Source organism: Eumetopias jubatus, unplaced genomic scaffold (assembly GCF_037043125.1).
Source record: "Eumetopias jubatus isolate StellerSeaLion01/CBP00866 unplaced genomic scaffold, mEumJub1_p1.0 scaffold_17, whole genome shotgun sequence".
In the NCBI taxonomy this organism is placed as follows: Eukaryota; Metazoa; Chordata; class Mammalia; order Carnivora; family Otariidae; genus Eumetopias; species Eumetopias jubatus.
The window spans coordinates 70,428,783-70,454,500 of record NW_028274823.1 but is presented as its reverse complement, the minus strand read 5'-3'; the positions used below and the strand labels follow the sequence as shown (position 1 = coordinate 70,454,500).

At 41.9% G+C, this 25,718-nt stretch overlaps 1 protein-coding gene across 1 annotated transcript in view; it reads right to left on the bottom strand.

Annotated features, from left to right (window-relative positions):
• RAB4A (RAB4A, member RAS oncogene family) overlaps positions 1-19,245 on the bottom strand; it is a 53,472-nt gene extending 34,227 nt beyond the window's left edge. Inside the window, exon 1 of the mRNA XM_028104628.2 lies at positions 19,011-19,245. Coding sequence (XP_027960429.1) covers positions 19,011-19,041 — 31 coding nt within the window. The 5' untranslated portion in view covers positions 19,042-19,245. The remainder of the gene's footprint in view (positions 1-19,010) is intronic.
• Positions 19,246-25,718: the final 6,473 nt, after the last annotated feature.

Genomic DNA, 25,718 nt, shown 5'->3' with positions numbered 1-25,718 from the left:
AATAATAGCTGAAAAATAAGTCCTAATATATCAATAATTATAATAAATGGAAACTGTATAAATATACCAATTAAAAGACAAAAATTGGCAGATGAAAAAACATGACATGACTATATGCTGTCAACAAGAAAGTCACTTTGATTATAATGATACAGGCAGCCTGAAAGTGAAAGGATGGAAAAAGCTGTATCATGCAAACATTTAGTCAAAGAAAAGCATTATTATTATCAGATAAAACAGACTTCACAGCAAGGAAAACCGCTTGAGACCAAAAGAGTTATTACATAATGATAAAAGAATAAATCCACCAGTAATCCATAGGAATCCACACCTGAAACTAATACAACATTGTGTAAAAAAAAAAAAGACATATGAATCCTAAATGTGTATGCTCCAAATAATAGAGCTATAAAGTATATGTCAAGCAAAAACTGACAGAACTAAAAGGAGAAACAGACAAACCCACAATTATGGTTGGAGACCTCAACACCCCTCTCTCTACAACTGAGAGAACCACTAGACAAAAAAGTCAGCAGACAGAAGAACAAAAACATAGTAAACCAACGCGATCTAGTTGACATTTACAGAATACTCCACCCAACAAGAGCAGAACACATTCTTATCAAGGACCCATGAGACATATTATCAAGTTAGACTATATCCAGGGCCATAAAACAAACCCCAACAAATCTAAAAGAACTGAAATCACATAGAATGTGTTCTCCAACCACAATGTAATCAAACTAGAAATCAGTAACATGAAGACGACAAGAAAATCCCCAAATACTTGGATACTAATCAACATACTTCTAAATAATCTATGATTTATTTTTTTTAAAGATTTTATTTATTTGAGAGAGCAGGAGAGCAGAGCAAGAGAGAGAGCAGGAGTTGGGGAGGGCGGAGGGAGAGGGAGAAGCAGGCTTCGCGCTGAGCAGGATTCCCCAGGACACGGGGATCTCGACCTGAGCCAAAGGCAGATGCTTAACTGACTGAGCCACCGAGGCGCCCCTAAATAATCTCTGATTTAAAGAAGTCTTATGGGAAATCAAACAAACATCGGGCTGAATGGAAAAGAAAATACAACCTATCAAAATTTGTGGGATACAACTAAAGCATTGCTGAGCGGAAAATTTAGGGCACTAAATGCATGTTAGGGAAAAAGAAAGTCTCAATCAATTGTCTACGTTCCTACCTCAAAAACCTAGAAAAAGAAGAGTACGATAAACTTAAAGCAAGCAGAAGGAAGGAAATAACAAGAGGCAGAAATCAATGAAACTGAAAATAGAAGAACAAAAGAGAAAATCCAAGAAAAAAAAGCTGGCTGCTTGAAAAGATCAGTACAATGGATAAACTTCAAGCAAAAGTGTGATGAGTTCAAGGAATTTGGGGCCGACCCGAAAAAAGACATGCCTGTGAGATGGCACAATCCACTTTCTTTGGGTGGCACTCTGACAGGGTGCATTGGAGGGGACATCCCTCACAGCAGGAGCTTCTGGACAAGGGGCCCAGGAGGGCCACCTCTGGAGGACAAGGGCTCTGCAGAGGGGATTTATGTGTCCACATGATGTCACTCAGCAGTCTGGTGGGCAGGTGGCAGCTTGAGGTCTTTTATAGCCCCTGAGTTTGTTTACCAAAGGTTAGCAGATGGTGAGTGTAATTTCACAGGGTATGCAAAGCAGGAAGTCTCTAAATGGCTAAAAATATGCTTATTTGGGCTGTATTTTAAGCAACTGAGTGGGTAATAATTTTAGTTTAGTGCTGGGAGACTTTGAACTAATGTCCCCAGCTTGCTGTGAAAAAGAAAACAATATAGGGGCCAATATACAGGGCCACCTTTAATCCATTTATATAACTAAGACTGACAAAGAAAAGGAGAGAAAACACAAATAGTCAGTTTCAGGAAGTAAACAGGTCATATCACTATAGACCCTACAGACATCAAAAAGATAACAAAGAAATAACATGAACAACTCCACACACATTAATTAACAACTAAGATGAGACAGACTAATTCTTTGAAAACACAAAGTACCACAACTCACCCAACACAAAATGCCCCATAGTGATTAATGAAATTGAATCTGTAATTTTAAAATTCACAAAACAGAAATATTCGGGCTGAGATGATTTCACTATTGAATTCTATCAAATATTGTAAAAAGAACACAATTCTATATAACCTCTTTGAGAAAACAGAAGAGGGAACGCTTCCTAAATCATTTTACGAAGCTGATATTTATTATTACCTAACTTATTATATGTTTTTGTTTATTTAAAAATTTTAATGTTATATATTTAGCATATTAAAGATGTTGTTTCATATACTACACATATTAATATAAGTATGTATTAAATACATATTGTTAACTATGTAATTGCATATTACATAGCATAAAGGTATTTAAAGTTTTATTTGCATATACTTATATTTATTACTACACTGACACCAAAAACCAGAAGACAGTATTGAAACAAAACAAACTACAGAATATCTCTCCTGAGTACTAAATAAAATACTAGCAAATAGAATTCACTAATATTTATATTTATAAATACAATTATACACTATGACCAAGTGGGCTTTATTTCAGGGATGAAAGGCAAGTTCAGTATTTCAAAATCAATGATTTTGATTTTAGCCTATTAATAGGCTAAAAAAGAAAAGTCAGATGATTATATCAATTGGTGCAGAAAAAGCATTTCACAAGAGTCAACACCTGCTTGTGATAAAACTCTCAAAAACAAACAAACAAACAAAAACCAAGAACAGAGAGGAACTTCCTCAACTTGATAAAGAGCATTTAAAAAATTCTACAGCTAACCTTATACTTAACGATGAAAGACTACTGTCCCCCTAAGATCAGGAACACAGTAAGGATGTTGGCTCTCACCACTATTTTTCAATATCACACAGGAAATCCCAGCCAGTGCAATAAGACACGAAAGGGAAACAAAGGGACACAGATTGAAAAGGAAGAAATAAAACTGTTCATGTTGATGGGTGATATGACCGTATACAACGAAAATTCAAGGAATCTCAAAAAACAAAACCAAACCAAAAAATCTACAACCCATAAGTGAATTCATCAAGGTCAAGATTACAGAATATAAAAATCAACTGTATTTCTAACACTAACAACAAACATGGGGGCATCAAAATTAAAAACAATGCCACTCACAATCACTCAAAAAATATACTTAGGGGGCACCTGGGTGGTTCAGTCGGTGAAGCCTCTGCCTTCAGCTTGGGTCACGGTCCTGGGATCAAGTCCCTGTGTGGGGCTCCCTGCTCAGCCGGGGGCCTGCTTCTCCTTCTCCCTTTGACCCTTCCCCCTGCTTGTGCTCTCACTCACTCTCTCCTTCTCTCTCAAATAAATAAAATCTTCAAAAAAAATTTACTTAGGTGTCACTCTAACAAAACACATAAAGGACTTCTATGCTAATAAGTACACAATGCTGATGGGGGAAAAAGGAAATCTAAATAAAGGGAGAGATACACTGTGTTCCTGGATTAGAAGACTGGACACAGTAAAGATGTCAATTCTCCCCAAACTGACACATGTTTTTAAAGTTTCTATAACAATTCTGGCAACGCTTTTTGGTATATATTTACAAGCTTAACGTTTATATGGAGAGACAAAAGAACTAGAATAGCTGAGGAATCGCTTTACCTGATTTGAAGACGTATGATGTAGCTATAGTAATCCCATCTGTCTGATATCGACACTTGGAGATACACAGATCAATGGAACAGAACAGAGAACCCCGAGGTAGACCCATACTAAGTATTCAACAGATTTTAAAACTGCAAAAACAGGGGCACTTGAGTGGCTCAGTTGGTTAAGCGTCTGCCTTCGGCTCAGGTCATGATCCCAGGGTCCTGGGATGGAGCCCTGCATCCGTCTCCCTGCTCAGCAGGGAGTCTGCTTCTCCCTCTACCCTTCCCCTCTGTTTGTGATCTCTCTCTCACTCTCTCAAATAAATAAATAAAATCTTTAAAAAAAAACTGCAAAAACAATTCAACGACAGAAAGCTAGCCTTCTCAACAAATGGTGCTGAAGCAACTGGACATCCGTAAAGGGAAAAAATGACACTATGACTTAAGTCTCATACCTTATGCAAAATTAACTCAATATAGATCACAGACTTAAAGGTAAAACATTATACTATAAAATTTTTGGGAAAATTAGGGGAAAATCTTTAGGATCTATGGAAAAGCAAAGAGTTCTTAGATTTGACTCCAAAAAACAAGCCAGAGAAAGAAAAACTGATAAATTCAACTTTATCAAAATTGAAAACTTTTCCTTTGTAGAAAATTTTGGCAGCACCTGAGTGGCACAGTTGGTTGGGCATCTGACTCTTCGTTTTGGCTCAAGTCCTGATCTTGGGGTCATGGAGATCAAGCTCATCAGGCTCCGCACTTGGCACAGCCTGAAATTCTCACTCCCTCTCCCTCTGTACCACCTGCTTGTGCACTTGCGCATGCTCTCTCTCTCAAATAAATAAATAAATCTTAAAAAAAAAAAAGAAAATTTTGTTAGAAGAATGAAAAGATAAGCTACAGAGTGGAAGGAAAGACTGAAAAATATATATCCAACAAAGGACTAGCATCTAGATTATACACATTAAAAAAAAAAAAAAACTCTCAAAACTCCACAATATAAACTCAAACAATCCAACTGGAAAACGGTCGTGACATGGAGAGACATTTGCCGAAAAAAGATAGGCAAATGGCAAGTGAGCATGTGAAAATATGTTTAACATCATTAACCAATAATCAGGGAAATGCAAATTAAAACCATAATGAGGTATTACTATACAACTACCAGAATGGCTCAAATAAAAAACAGTGACAACACTAAATGATGGCAAGGATGTTCAGAAATCATATCACCCACACACTGCTGGTAGAAATGTACTTTTGGAAATTAGTTCAGTTTCTTAAAGAACTAAACATGCAACTACCATATGACTCAGCAATTGTGCTCCTAGGCATTCATCCCAGAAAAATTAAGATTTATGTTCACACAAAACCCTGTACACCAACATTTTTAGTAGTTTTATTCATAATAGCCCCAAACTGGAAACAACCCAGATGCTCTCCAACAGGTGAACAAACTCTAGTACACTCATAGCAAGGAATCCTATTGAGCAGGAAAAAGGAAATGAACCTGCTGGTATATGCAGTAACGTGGAGGAATCTCCAGAGAAATAGTCAATCCCAAAAGATTATGTGATGCATGATTCCATTTAAGAACACTGTTGAAATGACAAGATTATAGAAATAAAGAACAGATTAGTAGTTGCCAGGGCCTACAGAGGGGGTGGGGGCAGGAAGAAAGAATGTGTACCTATAAAAGGGCAATAGGAGAGATCTTTGCGGTGATAGAAATATTTTATTTCTGCAGCTGTGGCAAATCAATATCCCGGTAGTGGTGTCTCATGAGAGTTTTGCATGATGTTACCATTGGGGAAAACAGGGAAAGGGTACATGAGAGCTCTGTATTTTTTCCTAAAACTGTATGTGAATCTATAATTATCTCAAAATAAAGAGCTCTATGAAAAATAAAAGAATAGGTGATAATATCAAACAATGAGTGTAAATTTACTATGCACAATCCTAAACTGGAAGAATGACCAAAGGATGTGCTTCAAGAAGGAAATGGGGCAGAAGGAAGAAGGGCAGGTAAGAAGACAAACTGTCCAGTGTGCTATTTTTTGTGTGGAGAGATCTGTGTTTGGCTAACAGAGATAGAACCGAGCACCACAATGGGTAATGAATTATTCCTTGTAGGTGAGAAGAATCCAACTGTATGAGGAGTTGCAGTTGATACCCCTCCTGATTATGAGGGGATTTAGAATTCACACACCTCCTTGTAGCTGAGCGCCAGAAGACGGGGGTCCCATGCCCTCATCTTCAACCCAGGGGTCAGGAGTACAGCCTGATGTTCTCTCTTCAGAGAGGGAGTATTTGAGGTTTGCTGGCGTCTCTGTGGGTATGGTAGCATTTACATTGATTTTACTAATTTATTTTGTTTTTATAGTCTGCAGGGTTTTACTTTCTTTTTCTCTTTCCTTGCTTGAAGTTGAATGACATATACATGAAATACAGAGTATATGTTTTATATGTCAAGTGTAGAGTGCTTCACAGCTACAAAAGGGTTTAACAGGAGCAGGTAAATAGCCATATTACTGAGTAATTAAGGAAGGAGAACTGCCCAGTTAGGTTGTGTAAAAAGATAACCTAAATGTGAACTAGTTAAATAATTATGTCTACTTAAATCAGATTTGATGTGGATTTATGACAATGGGTGTTAATTTTAAGGCTCGAAATCACAAAGAGGTTTTTTTGCATCCAATCTATGATAATTATATTCACCTGATGAGGGTTTCCTCAGCATGAATTAAGCTTGAAGGTGGGGGAAAGACCATATCCCCAAACAGAAAATGCGAAATGAATATATGCTACTAATGTGCTTTTAATTTTTCACGAGAAATTTAAATGAGATAATAGGAAAGATATCAACTAAATAGAAATGAATTTCTATTTAAAAGTCAACCATTTGGGCAAAGATGGATATACTGACCACGGGGTGGAGATCCAGAAATAAGCCTACATATTTATGACTGAGCAGGTTATCACAAATGCCTGGGAGAAGAAAACAGACAATCTGAGAAGTGATACCTGGACATCTGGGTATCCATGTGGGGAATAAATGTGAAATTGGACCCCTACCTGAAAACACCCACAAATACTGTTTTCAGGTAAATTAATGCAAATGTAAAAAAAGGCAAAATTTTGAAAGACAGTGAAGTCCATTCATCATCTAAAGGGAAGGGAAGGATTTCTTAAACAAGGTATAATAAATGAAAGCCAAAGGGGGAAAAAACAGTCAACCATTCAGGAACACAGACGAAACACAGATCAGGAACAAATGGTCTCCGAGCCAACTGAAACAGCTAACACAGAGCCAAAGGAGTAAGTCTTCGGGAGAAGCCTCCCTCATCTGGAACTTACTGACTTGTCTTCATACTCATTTCAAGGAACCTCTAACTTCCCAGATCACGGGCAATTAGAAGCATATACCATGTAGGACTATGAGCTTCAGGCACAATGATGATCAAATGCTGACAGCACAGGCAACCACTGACCAGGAAACCAGCCAGAAAGTGACTCTTAACAGCACTGCACACTCGTTCAGCAACTACCAATGATGACCTTGAATCTCCCAGAAAATTAAGTCATAGTGAGTAGACAAGATGGCCTTTGCCTTCCTAGTTCCTCTCATGAACAATGGTTTGGCTTTTAAGATTTCCAGAGGTCAGAAAGGAGGCAAAGGTGGGTGGCCCTACCACAGGATTCGGTCCATGTTTCATTTCCTGGCAGAAGAAATGTGTCATATGCTGGGACGGTGGGGTCATCTAAGAGCATCCTTCAGTCTCTGGCTTAGGGAACCAGATGGTATGTGACACCAGCAAGGGAGATAATACTGAAGGTTCTGAGCAGGAATCCATTTTATGGCAAAATAATGAGTGCAGATTCAGAGAGATTAAACTTAAAATACCTGTGAGCCAACATGGTGGAGATTTGGGGAAGCAGTCCTCCTAAGGGAGAGGCTGAATAAGACAGAGGCTGCAAAGTGTCCACTGGGTCCGAGCCCCAGCACCCCACGTGAATTCAGCCTCGCCTAAGGTGGCAGCAAAATCAGTTGGCTTAGATTTAAGAAGCAGGATGCCGGAGATAAAAAGTATTGACAACCCTTACAAGAAGCTGGGCTGTGATGGGAAGAAGAGACGGGGTGTTCAGGGGGCTTGCAGAGTGTAAGGCAGTTACCAGGAGCAAAAGAAAGGATGGTTGGCGGCGCAAGTCTGAAAACTCCAGGGCTGAGGGCCAAAGTGGAAGGCAGGGATTAGTCTCAGACACGAAGAGAGACCTCCTTGCCTCTGAGACTACAAGACAAGGGTCAAGGATGAGCGTGGAGGTAAGTAACTTCACAGGCTGGAGCAGGGAAGGGGAGGAGATGTGGTTTCCTCAGCAGGGCATGTTCTCCTTCCCTGTCATCTACCGGACATGAGAAAATGGGCTTGAACAGATTAGTGAATGTTTAAAACAGCAGGTGGAGACAAAGGGCAAGATGGCCAGGATAAAGAGAGAGGATCGTTTACGTACTACTGAGTGTCCCTTGCAAGCGGACCCTAAATCCATAGTGAACTTAATCTAAAGAGAGCTCTGTCTACACAGCAGCAGGCGAGGCAGGCTAGGAAGCCAGGGCTGGGAATTTGCAAAGCATGCACAGCTAAGGACGAAGAGGTGGAAGGAAGGGTCGACGTGTCCTCTCTGGAGAGGGAACAGCTCGTCACCTGACAGAAGGGGCGGGGGTGCCCACGGGCTGGAGCTCCAGTGAAGACTGGGTGGGAGTGAGCAGAACGGGACATGGGAGCAGCCAGGGAAGGGAGCCCCTCGAGTGGGGGCAGAAGAGAAGGTGCCTAGAGATGAAATTAGGAACCGGACGCCAAGCTGCTGACCGAGCCCTCTGCAGGGGTACGGTAGTAATCCCAGAGCAGTGAGGAGCTGGAGTGGAGAGAGAGACCCTGCGCCAGGTGACCTTGTAGAATACGGAATAACCCCAAGGTCATCGAGTTACAGCAATGAGAGGGAGCTAGTAGAGCGTGGAACAGAGATGGCATGCACTTCAAAGAAAAAATGTTCTGGTACACTGGTCAGAGAGGAGTTAAGCTGCAAAAGCTCGGTAAAGTGTTGGCTTAGGGGAGGGAGGAGGTTTGGGCAAGAGCAGAACATGTGACCTGCGGAGGGCAGGTAAATACGGTGGGAAAGACGACGGAGCCTAACTCTGGCACTCTGCTGGTCTGCCTGCGCCTGAATTAAATGCCAGCAGAGAGGAACTGTGACATCCGTGGATTTCACATTTGCAGCAGACTCCCATGATTGCTCAAGGTCTGTGACAGAATCCGCGATTTTGCTGAAGAGCTCATCGGGATCAAACCTGCTGTGGGCCAGGTGTGTGGACGCAAGTTAGTTAGCAGGTGAGTGAGCCTGGTCAGCCACCCAGCGTCGAAACTGCAAATTCCTAGTTGTTTTCTACATGATATAATGACATATAAAAAAAGAAATAATTCTCCCAAAGTGGAAAACTGTCCAGAAAAGGAAGTCAGTGGCCAGCGCAGTACATAGAAACAAAGAAACCTAATAAAAACAATGACCCTTAAGCAGGAAACAAGTTTTGGATACTTTAAAAGAGTAGAATGTTCCATTTGATTCTGATACGTGAGGATAAAATCATATTAAGAAGGATAAGTGGTTTGTGAAATGATTCAGAGAACACTCTCCAGCTAGTGTAATTAAAAGAGAGAAGTTGAATAGTTAATTTTTTATTTGAAGACACATACACAAAATACTGTCTTTCTGAATTGTGACTTTGAAGCAAACCTTAAATACTGTAAGAGTATTTGCAATTCCATAGACTGTGAGATTACATAGAGAGATTAGATTCTCAATTCCATAGACTGCAGTTCCATAGACTGTGAGATTACATAGATTCATATACAGAGATCACATAGATCTGTGAAAGCATCCCTTATAAATGTTACAGGTCTCCCGCATTAGTTTGGGAGGTACAAGCTTTGGTGCCCACTACTCCCCACCCCCAATTCAGTTTCATGCTGAATTCAGAGAAAGATTTTGACTCATAGTAAATGTCCAATGCCTGTCTACAACATGCACTAGAGCAATGACATCCAGTGGGAATGTTTATTCTGGGTCATCACCCGAGATTTTATGGAAATTTTGTACAAGACAGAGAAGCAGAGTAAAAACCTGACTACCCTTAAGAATGTGATGCAAGGCAAATCTGAGTCCAAATTCTGGCTCTATTATCTCCCAGCTCCAGGACTTTAGGCAGAGCACTGAACCTCTCAGTTTCCTCACCCATAAGTGGGCGCCCGTGTTTACCTTACATTGTCATGAGGATCCGAGACACGGGGCACAAAGTACTCTGTGTACACTATTTTAACTTCACCCTTTATCTAGAGGTAAGAGAATGCAGCCTCGGTACACCAAGAGTTTTTCAATGAGGAAAATTTCCTGGTATAACCATGGAAACAGAACAAAAGGTTAATACCAGAAGAATCTTCAACTAGTACACATTCAGAAAGCTTGTTTAGTCATGCAATAGCTAGAAATAACACTGTTCTTGGGAAAATGTAATAGGGAAAATAACTTTATCATTATATAATACATACCAGAGAAAATACTCTAACTCACAATGCTCTTATAGTTGTAAACATTTAAAGGAAATTGTCTGCATAATAACAAGACACTTTAATACCAATTTTACCAATAAAGTTTTACCAATGTCTCGACTTACAAATGTCTCTACAGAATTGAATATAAAAAGATAATCCAAAATATGGACTTCATTCTTATAAAGGTATAGTATCCTATGTTACGTACATATTCATGACAAAATTACTCAAGGTGCTAATACATGAAAAGTGGAAAAAGAGCAATGGGCACCAAATAGCGAACTTCTGTTTGCCCCCAAAGTATTATCATGGTCCCAGTGACTCTGAAGAGGAATGTTAGTCTTCAGAACACCAAGTATTTTTAGCACATTCATAAAGACAATAAGAACTAAGAACAAAGGCAAGTATATCATGTTTATAAAATGACGAGAAATTTCAATTTTTCTAAGAAGACAAGGGACTCTAATGGGTGTGTGTATAGCCAAGGTGGATGGAGGCCCATGCTTTCTCTACTACGGCGCTGCTTTGTCTGACTACTCCCTCACTGGAGGAGGAGGGGTGTGAAGGAACGTTTAAGTCCCTCCTTTTCAGGAAGATCATTACCTGGCACAAACAGCTGAAACTGAATTGTCTCTTACATTTTTTTTGGAGACTGTGGTAGACGCTGTTGTAGTAGATGCCCAACAACTAATCCCCCAAGGAGCCAAAGTAACAGGTGAACGTAACCCCAAAACTGGAGGCAGGCTTTGGTTATTTTATGCCAATTATGGTCATTCGGAGCCAGAGACTGGATTAGAAATACATACCGGCTTAAGCTAAACAGTGCGAAGTGTTACCCTGGCCACATAATTCATCCAGGGGCAGGCACTTGACCCAGCGTGGCCCAACCAGATGGAGAGGAAGGACTTCTACTCCATAAATGCAGGAAAGAACTCCTTTTGTCCATGGATGTAACAAGAAAGCACACTCAAGATTGTAGAGAAGTCATTTTAGGACTGAGGGGGATGAGGCTAACAGTGCTAGCTAGGGAAGAGACGTGGGAAGCATTTAGGTCCTTGCTGACACAGCTGAGCTTCTGAATCAGCAAACCCTGAAAGCTCCTCATCTATAGTTACTTGAAAAAAACCTTTTTTCATATTATCTATGGCATTTTGAGTTGGGTTTTCTACCACTTGCAGTTGGAAGCATTCTACCTGATAAAATGACCAAAAGAGCTCATCACCTCTTATCTATTAAACAGAAATTTTGTTAAGCATAATTTTAAAAATTCTTTTATTTTTTGGTTATTTAGAATCAATTTACAATCAGAAGTAAGCAGGGATTTAGAGGGGAGTGCATCCAACCACTATTTACCTGGTAACCACCAAATGCCAGGCATTTGAATGGTTAGTTACCACAGATTCAGATCAGCTGATACATCTGCCACCACAATAGGGTTCTGTCTGCCCCTAAGAGCCCCCTGGCTACTGAGCAGGGTGTGAGTCTCCCCCCGAAGTGCTTGATGGATACACCAAAGCGTGCCTTCAAAGCTCGTTCACCTCCACCGTTGACCAACTTCCACCTGATCAACATGTTCTCTCCTTAGGTTCATTCAGCTGGGCGGCAGCATTCAAGGTCTGCAGCTCCAGAAAGCCGGGGGAAATAACCTCCACAGCTCCCTGCTCCCGTGCTCTGGGAACTGCTTCCAGATTCCAAGTCTCAGAAGGGAAATCGATTTCTTTCTTTCTTTTTTTTTTTTAAAGATTTTATTCATTCATTTGCAAGAGAGACAGAGAGAGAACAAGCAGGCGGAGAGGCAGAGGGAGAGGGAGAAGCAGACTCCCTGCTGAGCAAGGAGCCCGATGCGGGACTCGATCCCAGGACTCTGGGATCATGACCCAAGCCGAAGGCAGACGCTTAACCATCTGAGCCACCCAGGCGCCCCGGAAATCGATTTCTTAAAAGACGCCCTGTGTGACCTCTTTAGTTCAAGCAATGGTGGCCTGTGGAAGAAGGTTGGTTTTTTTTTTTTAAGATTTTATTTATTTGAGAGAGAGAGAGAACGAGCCAAGGGAGGGTCAGAGGGAGACGGAGAAGCAGACTCCCCACTGGGCAGGCAGCCCGACACGGGGCTCGATCCCAGGACCCTGAGATCACGACCTGAGCTGAAGGCAGGTGCTCAACCAAATGAGCCACCCAGGCGCCCTTGTGGAAGAGGTTTTAATTAGAGTTGCATTTATATTACACACAATGTAAACACTGTTTGACTTCTACCATAAAGAAAAGAAAATGATAAGCACCTAAGTGTTGGTCTCATTAATCTCTTTAATTTTTAATATTTGAATATTTTATAATAAAAGCCATATAACAATGAGAAAAAAAAAAAGAAAAGAAAACTATGTCTTACAGTTGGGTTTTCTATTAACCTGGCCTTCTGTTTCATATTCTGTACCTGAGAAGAAAAACACGACCTCTCAAATGGAATCAAATTAAAGGTGCTTTCAGCAGCAGTCCCTGAGGCTGTGTCTAGGAGCCATTCACAGCACCAGGGACAGAAAGTCACCTCAGCAGTCCCTCGCTTTTAAAGAACTTATGGTCTCATCTTGAAAGAAAAATTTTCTTTGTCACCATTGAGATTTGACCAAATTATAAAACAGATATGCAAAGTCTCCAGGGTGCGCCTGGCTGGCTCAGTCAGTAAAGCATGGGACTCTTGATCTTAGGGTTGTGGATTCGAGGCCCACATTGGGTGTGGAGATTTAGTTAAAAATAAACCTTAAAAAAAATATATATGCAAAGTCCCCACAGGCAGTGCAAAGATGCAGTATTTATTTTATGAGGACTCCTGTAATAACAGGCATAAGCAAATGAACAAAAGAAACAGTATAATAATAACATATAATAATATTTTAAATTATAACACAGGAGAAAGAGATGCTTCGCTTTAAAGTTTCCAATTTTTTTCTACATGAGTAAAAATTCATATCTGAAAAATTACAAACCTCCCTCTAAAATACATCCTCTCATTCATAATTTATTAGCACTTTATGAATAGTGCATCCGACCCCATATCTAAATATTGTTAGCTGCTTTTAAGACTTAAAGGCCAAAGACATAGCACATAAGAGAAATAGAAAGAATCCAAAGACTGACATAACTAAGTATTGTCATACAAGGGTTTACCATTCTGAGTAGGTAGGAATGCCCTTGGCTATGGCCGAGCCACGAAGCATTCTTTCTCCAGGAATCACAGCCATCATCATCAGGGATATATTGCTATTGTCAAATCTCTCAACATAAACTTATTTTGGTTTGGAAAGCTTGCAGAGGGATTACAAAGGAAGAAAATATGTAGTTATACAGTGCTCATTTGATTCATGTGTTACAGTGTTATAGTATGCCATTCTTTTTTTTTTTTTTTTTAAAGATTTTATTTATTCATTCATGAGAGACAGAGGGAGAGAGAGAGAAGCAGAGGGAGAAGCAGGCTCATGCGGGACTCGATCCCAGGACCCTGGGATCACGACCTGAGCCGAAGGCAGACGCTTAACCATCTGAGCCACCCAGGCGCCCCTATAGTATGCCATTCTTTACGTTTGCCTTACTTTATCCTTCCTTTAAGTAACAGTATCTTGCATGTCATTTTAGCTATTATATTCACAGCTACGGAGAAGCAAAAAAATTATTCTTCATACATACGGAACTTAGTCCATTATCAAGATCATACTGACAGAGAAAGCAGGGACAGAGACATGCATCACAGAACACAGAGGATTCAAAGGTTTTCCCTCAAACTATTTCCACTGGCATGTGTCCTAATGGAGTTCTCAGAAATGGGAAAAAAAATCCATTCCAACAGTCTAATCAATCTCTAGAGGATGGTTTATAAGAAGAAATTCAAGAAATATCAGCTCTCTTCTCATTCCAAAGAAATATTCAGAGCAAAGAACATAAACACACTAGCCTGGTTATATATGATAAAAGTGACCAGTATAGTACTGACCCTTGCCAAAGAATCCTGTTAGGGATAATTCCATACAAAGGGCCCAAAGTGCAAGATACTTTTCACAAAATGTGGGTGACATGGTCCTTAACCAAAGAGATATTACCATTATTATTGTTAGAAGTAAAGTTCACATTTATGCTTACACGGAATCATTTTTCAAGGAGCACAAAAAGCTCTGGAAATACCATTTACTTAAGTCATTATGATATTCCTACGAAGCTGTGGCATATGTTACCAATAGTCTGGGTCCCTAACTAAATTATACCTAAACCCCTTCCGACGTACCCCTGCCAGAAACCACCGAGCTCATCCTTGCCCGGGGAGTTCGCTTCTGTTGCTGCACGTGAGCTAGAGATGCAGTTCATCAGCAGCTGCACGGCTACCAGCCAGAAGAGGCAAAATCCAGCACAACTGCTCAAGTCCCTGTGGTGAAGAACCTTGGGATGCTGGGTCTTCTTCCTTATAATCCACTAAACTGGCCCCAACTTCATCTTCTCTCGCCTCTTCTAGGGTAAACAGTAACTTGAACTATGTTAAGGGGTCAGTTTAAAAGACAGAAACCAACTGGATCCAGGAGATAGGATGGTGAAGAAATAAAAATGGGTTTTAACTTTCTTTTAGGCAAATGGGTACATGGGACAAATAGAAGGTTGGGGAGTAGGTGTGGGTAATTAGTTGGGTTTGGGACGCACTGTGTTAGGATACTGCAGGCAATCCAAACGGAATAGTTAGGTAGAGAGCTGAATATAAGATATTAAGCCTGAGTGAATGATATGACTGGAAATAAAGGTTTAAGGAGCAAGACATTCACAGGCAAGGACTGATATGATTTATAGTTTGAATGACTGTGAAAAATTATCACAAACTTTTGCTTCTCTAAAGAACAATATTTTCAAAGGTCTGTGCCCTGGACCAACAGCACCTGCCTGACCTGGGAGCTGATCAGGTGTGGAACCTCCATCCACCATACATCTACTGAGTCAGAACCTGCGTGTTCACACACCAGAGGACTCAGGGGCCTATCAGTTTGAGACCCACTGGTGTAGTGTTCCCCAAACTCTGGTTCTTAAAATGTTCACCCATTTTCAGCAAATGAGAAAAAGAAAAATACAAACATTAAACATAATAAATGCATTCAATTTAGAGAAATGTCCTTTATCCCGATGTTATATGCTTCCTTTGTGGACCTTGTTTACATGCCCTGTCTTTTATGAAATTAAGGTAATGGCTATCTTGGTGATTTCTCTAATAGTAAGTTATTTTATACTTTCTTGGTACACATCACTTGAGCGATGTTATTTCCTTTGCCTAAAATATCCTCCTTACTCTACCTCACCTATTAAGCCCCAATTTCTCCATGAGTCATACTCTAACTACCAAAGCCTAGGTATTAGTTTCTTAGGGCCGCCATAACAAAATACCACAGACTGGATGGCTTAAAACTAGAGAAATTTATTGTCTAACAGTTCTAGAGGCTGGAAGTCTGAAATCAGGTGTCTGGAGGGCCATGCTTTCCCAGAACGCTCTAGGAAAGGATCCTTCCTTGCCTCTTCCTAGCTTCTGGTGGTGGCCAGCCATCCTTGGTGATCCTTGGCTTATAGATGTTATCACTCTGATCTCAGCCTGCATCTTTGTATCCCATTCTCTCTGCATATGTCTATGCCCAAATTTCTCTCATCTTACAAGAATACCGGTCATTGGATTAGGACCTACCCTAATCCAACAGGACCTCACCTTAACCTGATTATTTTATGCCTATTTCCAAATAAGGTCACATTCACAGGTACCTGGGGTTAGGACCTGAACATATCTTTTGCGGGATACAATTCAACCCACAACAGTCAATAGTGATATATTTTTAAAAGAAAATCTCTTGATAATTCTCCAAATTATGTGGTAAATACTATAATACTGTGCTTTCAAAATAAAACTCAAAATAAAAAAATTAAGACTATTTTGTAATAAAAATCAGCACAAGACTCATCATTTGTGTTCCTGTTTTACAAACTGTGTTCACTGTAGAAAGCATAAACTCCAAAGTGCAGAGATTTATCTTAGATTTTTCCCTGGTGGTAGACTGCTTTAGTCCTTACTTTTTTTAATTTTTCCTAGCACTTTTGGCACCACTTATATTTTTTAGCTCCTTTCTGACCATCATTGCTTGGTACTACCCACTCAATTTGTTAATTCTGTCTCACAAGTCTTGATGTCAGGAATTACTTAGGGCCAATTTCTGACCTCCGAAGTCTTAGATGGCTGGAGTTCCTCAGGAGGTTCTAAGCCATATTAATTGGCCAAGGCTTTAAGAATGCTGTGAATCTGACAATATTTGGGAAACACTGTTTCGTTCAGAGATATTCAGATCCAGCGTTTCAATCTGAAACCTATCTACGATTTCAATTTTGTATTACAATATTATATACAGTATTCAATATTATATACAGTATTCAATATTATATACAGTATTCAATATTATACATAGTATGTGATTATACAGTTTCAAGGCAGCAAAATGTTGACTACTACTCAGTCTATGGGAGGTGAAATATTGCCTTAATATGCTAAAAAAACAGGTAGATATAGCTCATAAATGGTACTCTGTAAGCACTGGCTCTTTATTTTTCATCCTACCCCTGTCAAGCTACAGAGCCTCCTTTTCTGGAAGAGAAAATGACCATCGAGCACAAAGGAATTTAAAGGTTAGGCACACATTCCTTTGTCAGCTATCTAAGAGGCAAATGTTTTACTTTTGGGGGGAACAGTGCTGTGCAAATATGGTCAATGATAAACAAAGGTGACAGCTTAGGACTTTTGGTTGATTCTTATTTTAGGTTCGCAATTTCAACTGCCATATTTGCTGTTTCTAAAACTAATTTTCTATTCCATTAGTTTCCTCTAATTACCTCTATTAGAAGAAAAGATGAAATTGCAAGTAAAAAAGTAAAAACATATTTGGGAGGTATCATGACATAAGAATACTGTTGGCTAAAGCCTTTTGATCATTATTGAATCAGTTAATCTGTGGTGCTCAAAAGTTCAATTAACTATGTCTAAAGTGAAGTAGAGATATGTGCTATTTTGTCAAGGTTATTTCATATAAGACAAATGAAAAAGCTTTATCTCCCAAACTCTTCCAGTCCTTTCTTACTAATTCATAATCCCCACTTGGTTTTCTTATTTAGACTTTCCACCCCTCCCTAATGCTCCTTATCCAGGTTAAAGAAAAAAAAAAGTGTGGGGTAAGGAGCTTGAAAATAAAGTACAGCCAAAAATTGCTAGAAAATGTATTTTCTTTACAAAATCTGACTGTGGTTCTCTATAGGGAGAACCAGATCACATGGATGCACAGGACCATGTGCAGCCCTGACAACACAAAAAAAACGCTATCGACTTCCTGGAGGATTTCCTAAGCCTTCTAGGAATAGATGTAAGGCCCCAAGTGGCACCAAGAACAGGGCAAGCGCAAGTCACAGGAGGGGCTGAAGGTGAAGCCAAAGCACTGTGACCTCACCCCTCTTAGAAGAAAGGTGGAAACCTTCCAAAGGCCCTCTCTGCCTCCCCCTCACCCTTGTCCCACTGTTTAGGCTCCCATTTCGGAGCTCCATTTCTCTCCGACGCTGTCTGGCCCTGGGCGTCCGCTGTTCCTCCACGCTGACTGGTTACTACCTCCTCGGCTCCCCAGTCTGGTCAGGTTTCCTTCTAATATCCTTTCCTAGAGCACACTCCTTTAGAACTCCTGCCCGGAGTTTTAAGCTACTCATTCGTTAGTGTCGTGACGGCATTAACTCTGTATCCCCCACTAGACTGCATGCTCCGAGACCAGAAACACGCCTGTTGTGCTGCCTGCAGTGTGGACAGCGCCTCCTAGTACCCTGCCGGCTCCATCATGCCATTCCACGCCTATTTGTTGACCGAACAGCAAGCAGGCCAGCACAAGTGATCTGAGTTCAGGTACATACTTTTGAACTTGAACCTCTCCCTGGGATTGTAAAACTCCCAAAGTCTTGATCTGAGAATGCACACATCTGAACAACTGATTAGAGACTGGTAAACATCTCCTCAAGCCTGATGCAAAGGAGACGTGTAAGATATTATTTATTTTTACCACGCAGGGCTAAAACAAAACAAAACAAAAATACAGTAAGTGAATTGGGAAGGCTTTCCATTACTCAAAATTTATTTGTGGAGACCCCTCCAGGGGTGGCTGTTTTAGGGGAAGCAAAGATTAAACAGACAGGGCTCTGCTTCCAGGGTGTTTATGGTTTTAAAAAGGCACATTTAGTCCCCAAAAGGACTAAAAGCCCGAGAGACTGAGAAACAGAGAAATAAATGAGGCGAGAGGTCTCCGAAGGAAGGCATGGATTAGTCTATCGATTACTTCTCATTGCAATCCCAGGGCAAAGAAAGGAATTCCAAACCAGGAAAGGTCAAGCTGGAATATTCGGGGAACACACTGAAATGCAGGCGTCGCCCTAAGTCCTTCACATCCCTCGCTGGGGACAACATCGCAGAGAAAAGTCTTAAACTGGCTTCCCAAACCCTGAGCTATTGAAATTGGACTAAGAAAGGGAAAACCCCAAGGATGGGAGCGCGGAGGAAACTTGAAAAAGCAGGTCACGTAAATACTACACACAGCCCGGCCCCCGCGCCCCCCCGGCCCCCCGCGGCCCCCGCGCCCCCCCCGGCCCCCCTCGCCCCCCCCCCCGGCCCCCGCGGTCCCCGCACGCCGCCGGGCGCCTGGCCCCGGCCGGCCTCGTACCATAGGTTTCGGACATGGCCGTCTGCGACATCTTGGGAGCGGCACCGCCTCTCGCCCGGTCACCGGCTGCAGTTCGGGCCGGGCCGGCGGGAGGGGAGGGTCGGGGTCGTCCTCCGCGTCTCGGTGGGAACGGCGTGGGGCAGGGGACCGGAGGAGGGAGGGGCCGCGGTGCCTACGGCAACCGCCGGCCACCCCGCGGCTGCGGCCCTGCCGGACTGCCGGCTCCGCGCAGGCGCACGGCCTCCACCCCCAGCCGGGCCCGGACGAGGACGGGGAGGAGGAGGAGGAGGAGGAGGAAGGGGGGCGCGAGGCCCGGCCCCCGCCATGGTCGCGCGTGCGCAGGCAGCCCGCGGCGGGTGCTAGGCGCAGGGAGGCCGGGCCGGGGGCTGGGGGCGCCGGGCGCGGGGAGGCGAGGGAGGGACCTGGCGCACGGGGAGGGCGGGGCGCGGACGGAGGGGTGCGGCTGGCTAAGGTCGGGTTGCAGGGGTGGGGAGGGGCCTGCCTTCCGTAGGTTTGGGGTGACGGAGCGTTGGGGACAGCGGGGTCTAGCTCTTGGATAGAGGTGGTCCTGCCCGATTGGCCCTCCTCAGTAAAGACTTCGTCGTCGTCCTGAGCAGCTCTCAAGCAGGAAAAGACTTCCTTCCATAAAGACTACGTTTACGATCAATCTGGGAACGTGGTTAATGTGTAACTAGGAGGCAGTAGCCCCAGGTGTCCAGCTAGACATCAGCCCTGTGGGCGAGGAGGCTGGCTTACCCGCGGTGAAACAGCTTTCACTCAAACCTGCCAGGCCCTCTCCCGTAGGGCTAGGGCTGGTGTCTGGAGAAAACTATCAGAAGCTTAAGGTGCGCTGGTGCTGGAGAATCCCCCAGAAGACCGTAGACATTGGCCCCTCTGCAGCCCGCTGTAGGGGAATCTAGCTTATGGGCAGGAAGCATCTCCTGATCCTCAACTACGGTTAGGAGTTGTTGGCTGGGTATTTTGATTTAAGGCACAAAACTGAATTCAGAAGCCCCTTCTGCTGGAAATGCAGAGATAAACATTTAGTAGGAAGAGAATTTTGGTTGGGAGTTTGCTCCCTCTGAGCAAGATCAGGGCCACATCGTATCTCGTAAGACCCAACTTTATTCAAAAGATACAGTAGAATACTAAACATATGCCTTGGCTAAGCTCCTAAGTAACTTGGACTGTGGGGAAATGCTAGTAAATACATTTTTTTTTCTAGTCCATTTGGCTCCATCCTCCACATAAATTGGCATCAGATTTCACTGAGGCCTTCCCCCCTTCCCCAGCGGCCATTTGGCTTTACATTTTATTCTTTCTGATCCTAATAGCAAATAAATATATCCTTGCTTCTAAATGACAGAGAAGGCCCCATGCTGAAATATTGTGAGAACTATAATTTCCTGGAATTATTTTGTATATGCTTCTTGTTCAATGGCTGAGATACTTTGTTGCTTTCTTATTTGGTTTTCTGCGTGTTAGTTTTAATTTACACTACTGAGTATAGCAGGCTAATCTGATTCAAACGATTTCAGAAGAAAGACAGGGATCTCATTCTTTGGATCTAAGTTTTCTTCCTGCCAGAAGCTTCTGTGGGTAAGAAAGGAGTCACTGCATTACAGTGATTGCTGGGGTTATTGACTGAAACTGGACCTCAAGGTCTCTGAAACCTGGACAGAGTGATAGAAATAAAAATTAAGCTGCTATTTCAAAGCTGAGAACAGTTTTCTATTCTGAGGACCTTCGGGGAAAACTCTTTGTTTTGGAAAAACTACCCAAAGAAATCATTTAGTTTGCAAATAAAAAGCCAGATATCACAACTGGAAAAGGAAATACTTGAGCTGAGATTTGGAGGAGCTAAATTTTTTGAATAATAATGTGAAAGATCCTTTGCCTCCTAGTTACTTTGGATCTTTGAGAGAAAATAAATTTATCCTAAAAACTCTCAGAGACCACTCTGATTCTGAGGTGCTGTTGATTGTGTGAAAGGAAAACTTATTGCAAAATTAGTGTTTTCTTCAGTTATTGACTCCCTTCTCTTTAGGGGAGGTGTGTGATAGAGTAAAAGTAGGTTTCCATAAGCCTAAGCACATTGGAGATTTGTCTACAGGAAATGAAGGGAGAAGGATTTCTTCCAAAATAGATCCACTCAACCTACCCACTCCTCCTTAGGTTGGTGGGTCCTGCAAGTTACTGATACTTTCCTTCTTGCTCTCCGGCAGTGCTTCACATTTAGTGACAAATTAGGAACCTCAGGGGGCTGCCAGCCTCACAAGGGTTCCTGTTCCCCAGGACCGGCAGAGGACCACATGGGGTGGGACACAGAGGGACACAGATGGACAATGACTGAGGGGCCTTTTAGACTCCTAGGCATAGGGTTGGACCCAGAACAGTTGGTCCTCGGAATGAGAATCCAGCACAAACTTGATGTTCCAGAAAGCAGTGGCATTGGGAATGAAAGAACGTGGCATCCTCAGCTGAACTAGACTTGGTGGAGAGCACTGGTCACGGTCTGTGAGGCATGGTGACTTTACTAGGTGGCTAGAGTTGAAGAACATTAAGCCTACTGTGTCTGAGTCCTCGAGGACTCAGAAATATCTGGGTGTTACTTAATGAAGGAGCCAAGTTCTTCCCAGGTAGGTAGAGGCTTGAAAAGGTGACGTCAGTTAAACACCCAAGCTGGTGACACCTGTGACATGTAACTCTTCAGTTGGAAGAGACCTCAGAGGCCACTGGACCAGTTTGCTTTCCAGGGTCATCCAAAACTACCACCTCTGTAATTGGACACATCTGTTATTAGGGAATATTTGGTCAGGAGGGGCTAAATTAGCTGCAGTAACAAAGATCTCCCAACATGCTCATGACTAACACAAGAAGTTCATCTCTCACTCAGACCACCTGCCCCACTCATGCTGGCTCCATGTGAGCACTCATAGACCCAGGCTGACCCAAATCTCATGGAAACACACACTCCCACCATCACTTGGGCAGGAGAAGAAACCAACACTAATGGTGCATCAGCTCAGGATGATCCCATCAAGGGTGGGTAGAATCACTTCTGTTTATGTTTTATGGGCCAAAGCAAGTCACGTGCCCACACCTGATTTCAAAGAGAACAGAGAGTGCAGTATTGTTATGTCCCAGAAGGAAAAGAGAAGAGGTTGTATTTGGAAAGATGTGATGACTACCATAGAACTTTGTACCTGTCCAGACAGCTTATTCTGCTTTGATTTTAAACGGCTTCATTGAAGTGTAATTGACATAGTTGCACATATTTGAAGTATACACATGATAATTTTTGGTACAGGTGTATACCTCTGCTTGCTGCTACTGGGATGGCATTACTTTTGGCCTTTTTAGTGGACAGAGACATTTTCTATGATTCCATTTTATCTTCTTTGTTGCTGGTTAGGAATAACTTCTTGTAAGGTTATTTTAGTGGTTGTTTTAGGGTTTATGGTATAGGTTTTTAACTTGTCACATGGTCCACCTGTATGTGCCATGCCATTTTATGTAGAGTATCAGAACCTCACAACACTTTACCTCCATCCTCCCCATTAACCATGCTGTGGAAGTCCTACTTCTGCATGTGTGGTACACCTCACATACTCTCTTGTTATTTTTGTTTTAAACTGCCAATTCTCTTTATAAAATTGTGGTAAAATATGCATAACATGAAATTTACCATCTCAACCATCTTTGTGTGTGCATTTCAGTGACATTGAGTACATTCACTTTGCTGTGTAACCACCCATCTTCAGAACTCTTTTCATCTTGCAACCTGCAACTGTCTCCATTAAACACCAAATCCCTGCTCCCCCCTCATCCAAGCTCTTGCAACCACCATCCTATTTTCTTTGCCTGTGATTTTGAAACTCTAGGTACCTCAATATGAATGGACTCATACAGTATCTGTTCTTTTTTGTGACTGGCTAATTTCCCTTAGCATAATGTTCTTAGGGTTCATCTGTGTTGTAGCCTCTCAGAATTCCTTCCTTTTCAAGGATGAATAATATTCCCCTACATATATACCATATTCCCATATATATATGTATATATATATACCATATTTTCCAGAAAATTCTCTTCTAAATAGATTTAAACAAGTATTTTATATTTACCCACATACTTACCATGTCTAGGATGCCTCCGTCCCTTACGTAGATTCAAATTCCATGTAGTATCATTTCCTTTTTGCTAGAAGTAATTCCCTTAGCAGATCTCGAAGGGCAGGTCTGCTGGGGATGAATTCTTTCTGCTCTCATATATCTAAAAAAGACTTTATTTCATTTCTGTTTTTTTTTAAATATTTTATTTATTTATTCGTGAGAGACAGAGACAGAGACAGACAGAGAGAGAGAAGCAGAGGGAGAAGCAGGCTCCCAAGGAGCAGGGAGCCCAATGCGGGACTCAATCCCAGGTCATGACCTGAGCCGAAGGCAGACGCTTAACCATCTGAGCCACCCAGGCGCTTCATTTCTGTTTTTAAATGGTATTTTTCTTAAGTTTAGATTTCTAAGTGAGCAGTTTTTTTTCTTCTTCTAACACAATGTTTTCTGGCTTATATGTTCTGATGGCCATTCTTCATTCCTTTGTACACAGTGTTTTGTTGTTTTTTTTAAATATCTGCCTTTTTAAAAGATTTTGTCTTTATTACCGGTTTATGGATTTCAGCTATGATGTGCCTTGGTGTGGTTTTCTTCATGGTTCTTGTCCTCATGTTCCATTAAACTTCTTTGGTCTGTGAATTTATAGTGTTTATCAGATTTGGATTGTTTTTTCAGCCATTATTTCTTCAAATATATTTTCTGCCCCTCCCTCTATTCTCCTCTGGTGACTCCAACACACATATACCAGGCCACTTGAATTTACCCCACAGCTAACTGACGCCCTGTTAATTTTTGCCAATCTTTTTTCTTCCTGTGTGTTATTTTAGATAATTACTATTGTCATATCTTTAAATTCACTAATCTTTTCTGCAATATTTAATCTCTTAATCCCATCCATGATATTTTCCTTTCAGACATTGTAACTTCATTTCTAGAAGTTCAATTTGCATATACATATATCATGTTCAGTACTTACTCTCATTCTCTCCTTTAGCTTCTTGAACATAGAGAATACGTTGTAATAATGGTTTTAATGTCATTTTCTACTAATTTTATCATCTGAGGAATTTCTGAGGCAGTCTCCATTGATTGGCTTTTCTCCTTGTTGTGAGTGGTATTTTCCTATTTTACATGCAAGGTAATTTTTGATTGGATGTTAGACACTGAGAAGTTTTCTTTGTTTAATTGTATATATAATAGATAAGGATTAGGGATTCTTCTGGACCTTGTGTGTGTGCTGGGGATTGATGTAAAAATTAGAGGGGATTTTTTGCACATATTCCTGCATGGAGCAGCAGGTTAGGGCTCGAAGGGGACCCTTTGTGAATCTCTGGTGCTGTGTGCACAGCTCTCTTCTCTCCTTACTGTGCCCAGAGGACTCTAGCTACCTCTCAGCCTCCCCAGTCCATCTCCCCAGCTCAGGAAGTTGTACCTCCTCCTCCTTTCTCCAACCCCAGAGCTCAGTCTGTGGATCTCTTTATCCACATTCACTTACTCCTCAGTGGATCTCATCCAGTTGCGAGGCTTTAAATACCACCTAAAGTTAATGCTTCCTAAAGCTCTCTCTTGCCTACACTTCTACGTACAGTTGTTTATTTCATACCTTCATTTGAACACCTATTAGGCTTAATACTAAAAATAAAAAGCAAACATCTAAATTCCTCAACTAACCCGTGCCTTCTGCAGTCATCTATCTCAGTGAGTGACAGCTTGTGCAGGACAAAATCTTGGAGTCCTCTTTGATTCCTTGCTGCCACTCAGGCTGACATTTGGTCCATCTTCAAGTTCTCTGCCTTTGAAACATCCAGAACATAGCCACTTCACCCCGTGCTGCTCCCTTTTGGTCTAAGCCTGCCTCACCTCTCTCTGCGTTATGCCCCTAACTGGCCTTCCTGCTTCTGTTCTTGTCTCCTGACAGTCTCTTCTCAACACAGTGGCCAGAGTGACCCTATTAAATATAAGTACACAAAAACAAACACCAAAAGAACAATAGCCCTTTATTTTATTTTATTTTTTTTAAAGATTTTATTTATTTATTTGAGAGAGAGAATGAGAGAGAGAGCGAGCATGAGAGGGGGGAGGGTCAGAGGGAGAAGCAGACTCCCTGCCGAGCAGGGAGCCCGATGCAGGACTTGATCCCAGGACTCCGGGACCATGACCTGAGCCAAAGGCAGTCGCCCAACCAGCTGAGCCACCCAGGCGCCCCAACAATAGCCCTTTAAAGCAGCCAGTGTTGGGGGCAGATAGGTGGGCGGGGGGGGTGAGTGGAATATAAGTTCCATCATGCCACTCTGCTCCAAACCCTTCATCTCATTTGCTCACCCTGGCTTGAGAGATCTTCTATGGTCTGCCTCCCCTCTGACTTGTTTCCTTCCATCCCCTGCCCCCCATTCTTTTGGCTCTGATCACATAGGCCTTCTTGTGTTTTGAACACATCAAGATGTTGGCCTCAGGGCCTTTGTGCATGCTCTTTCTTCTGCTGGAATGCTCTTGTCCTAGATGTCTACGTAGTTTGTGCCCTTCACAGTCTGTATGTTCTCTGCTTATGTCTTATACCTTTCAGATATAAAATAGTCACCCTTCTCCTCTCCTCCCC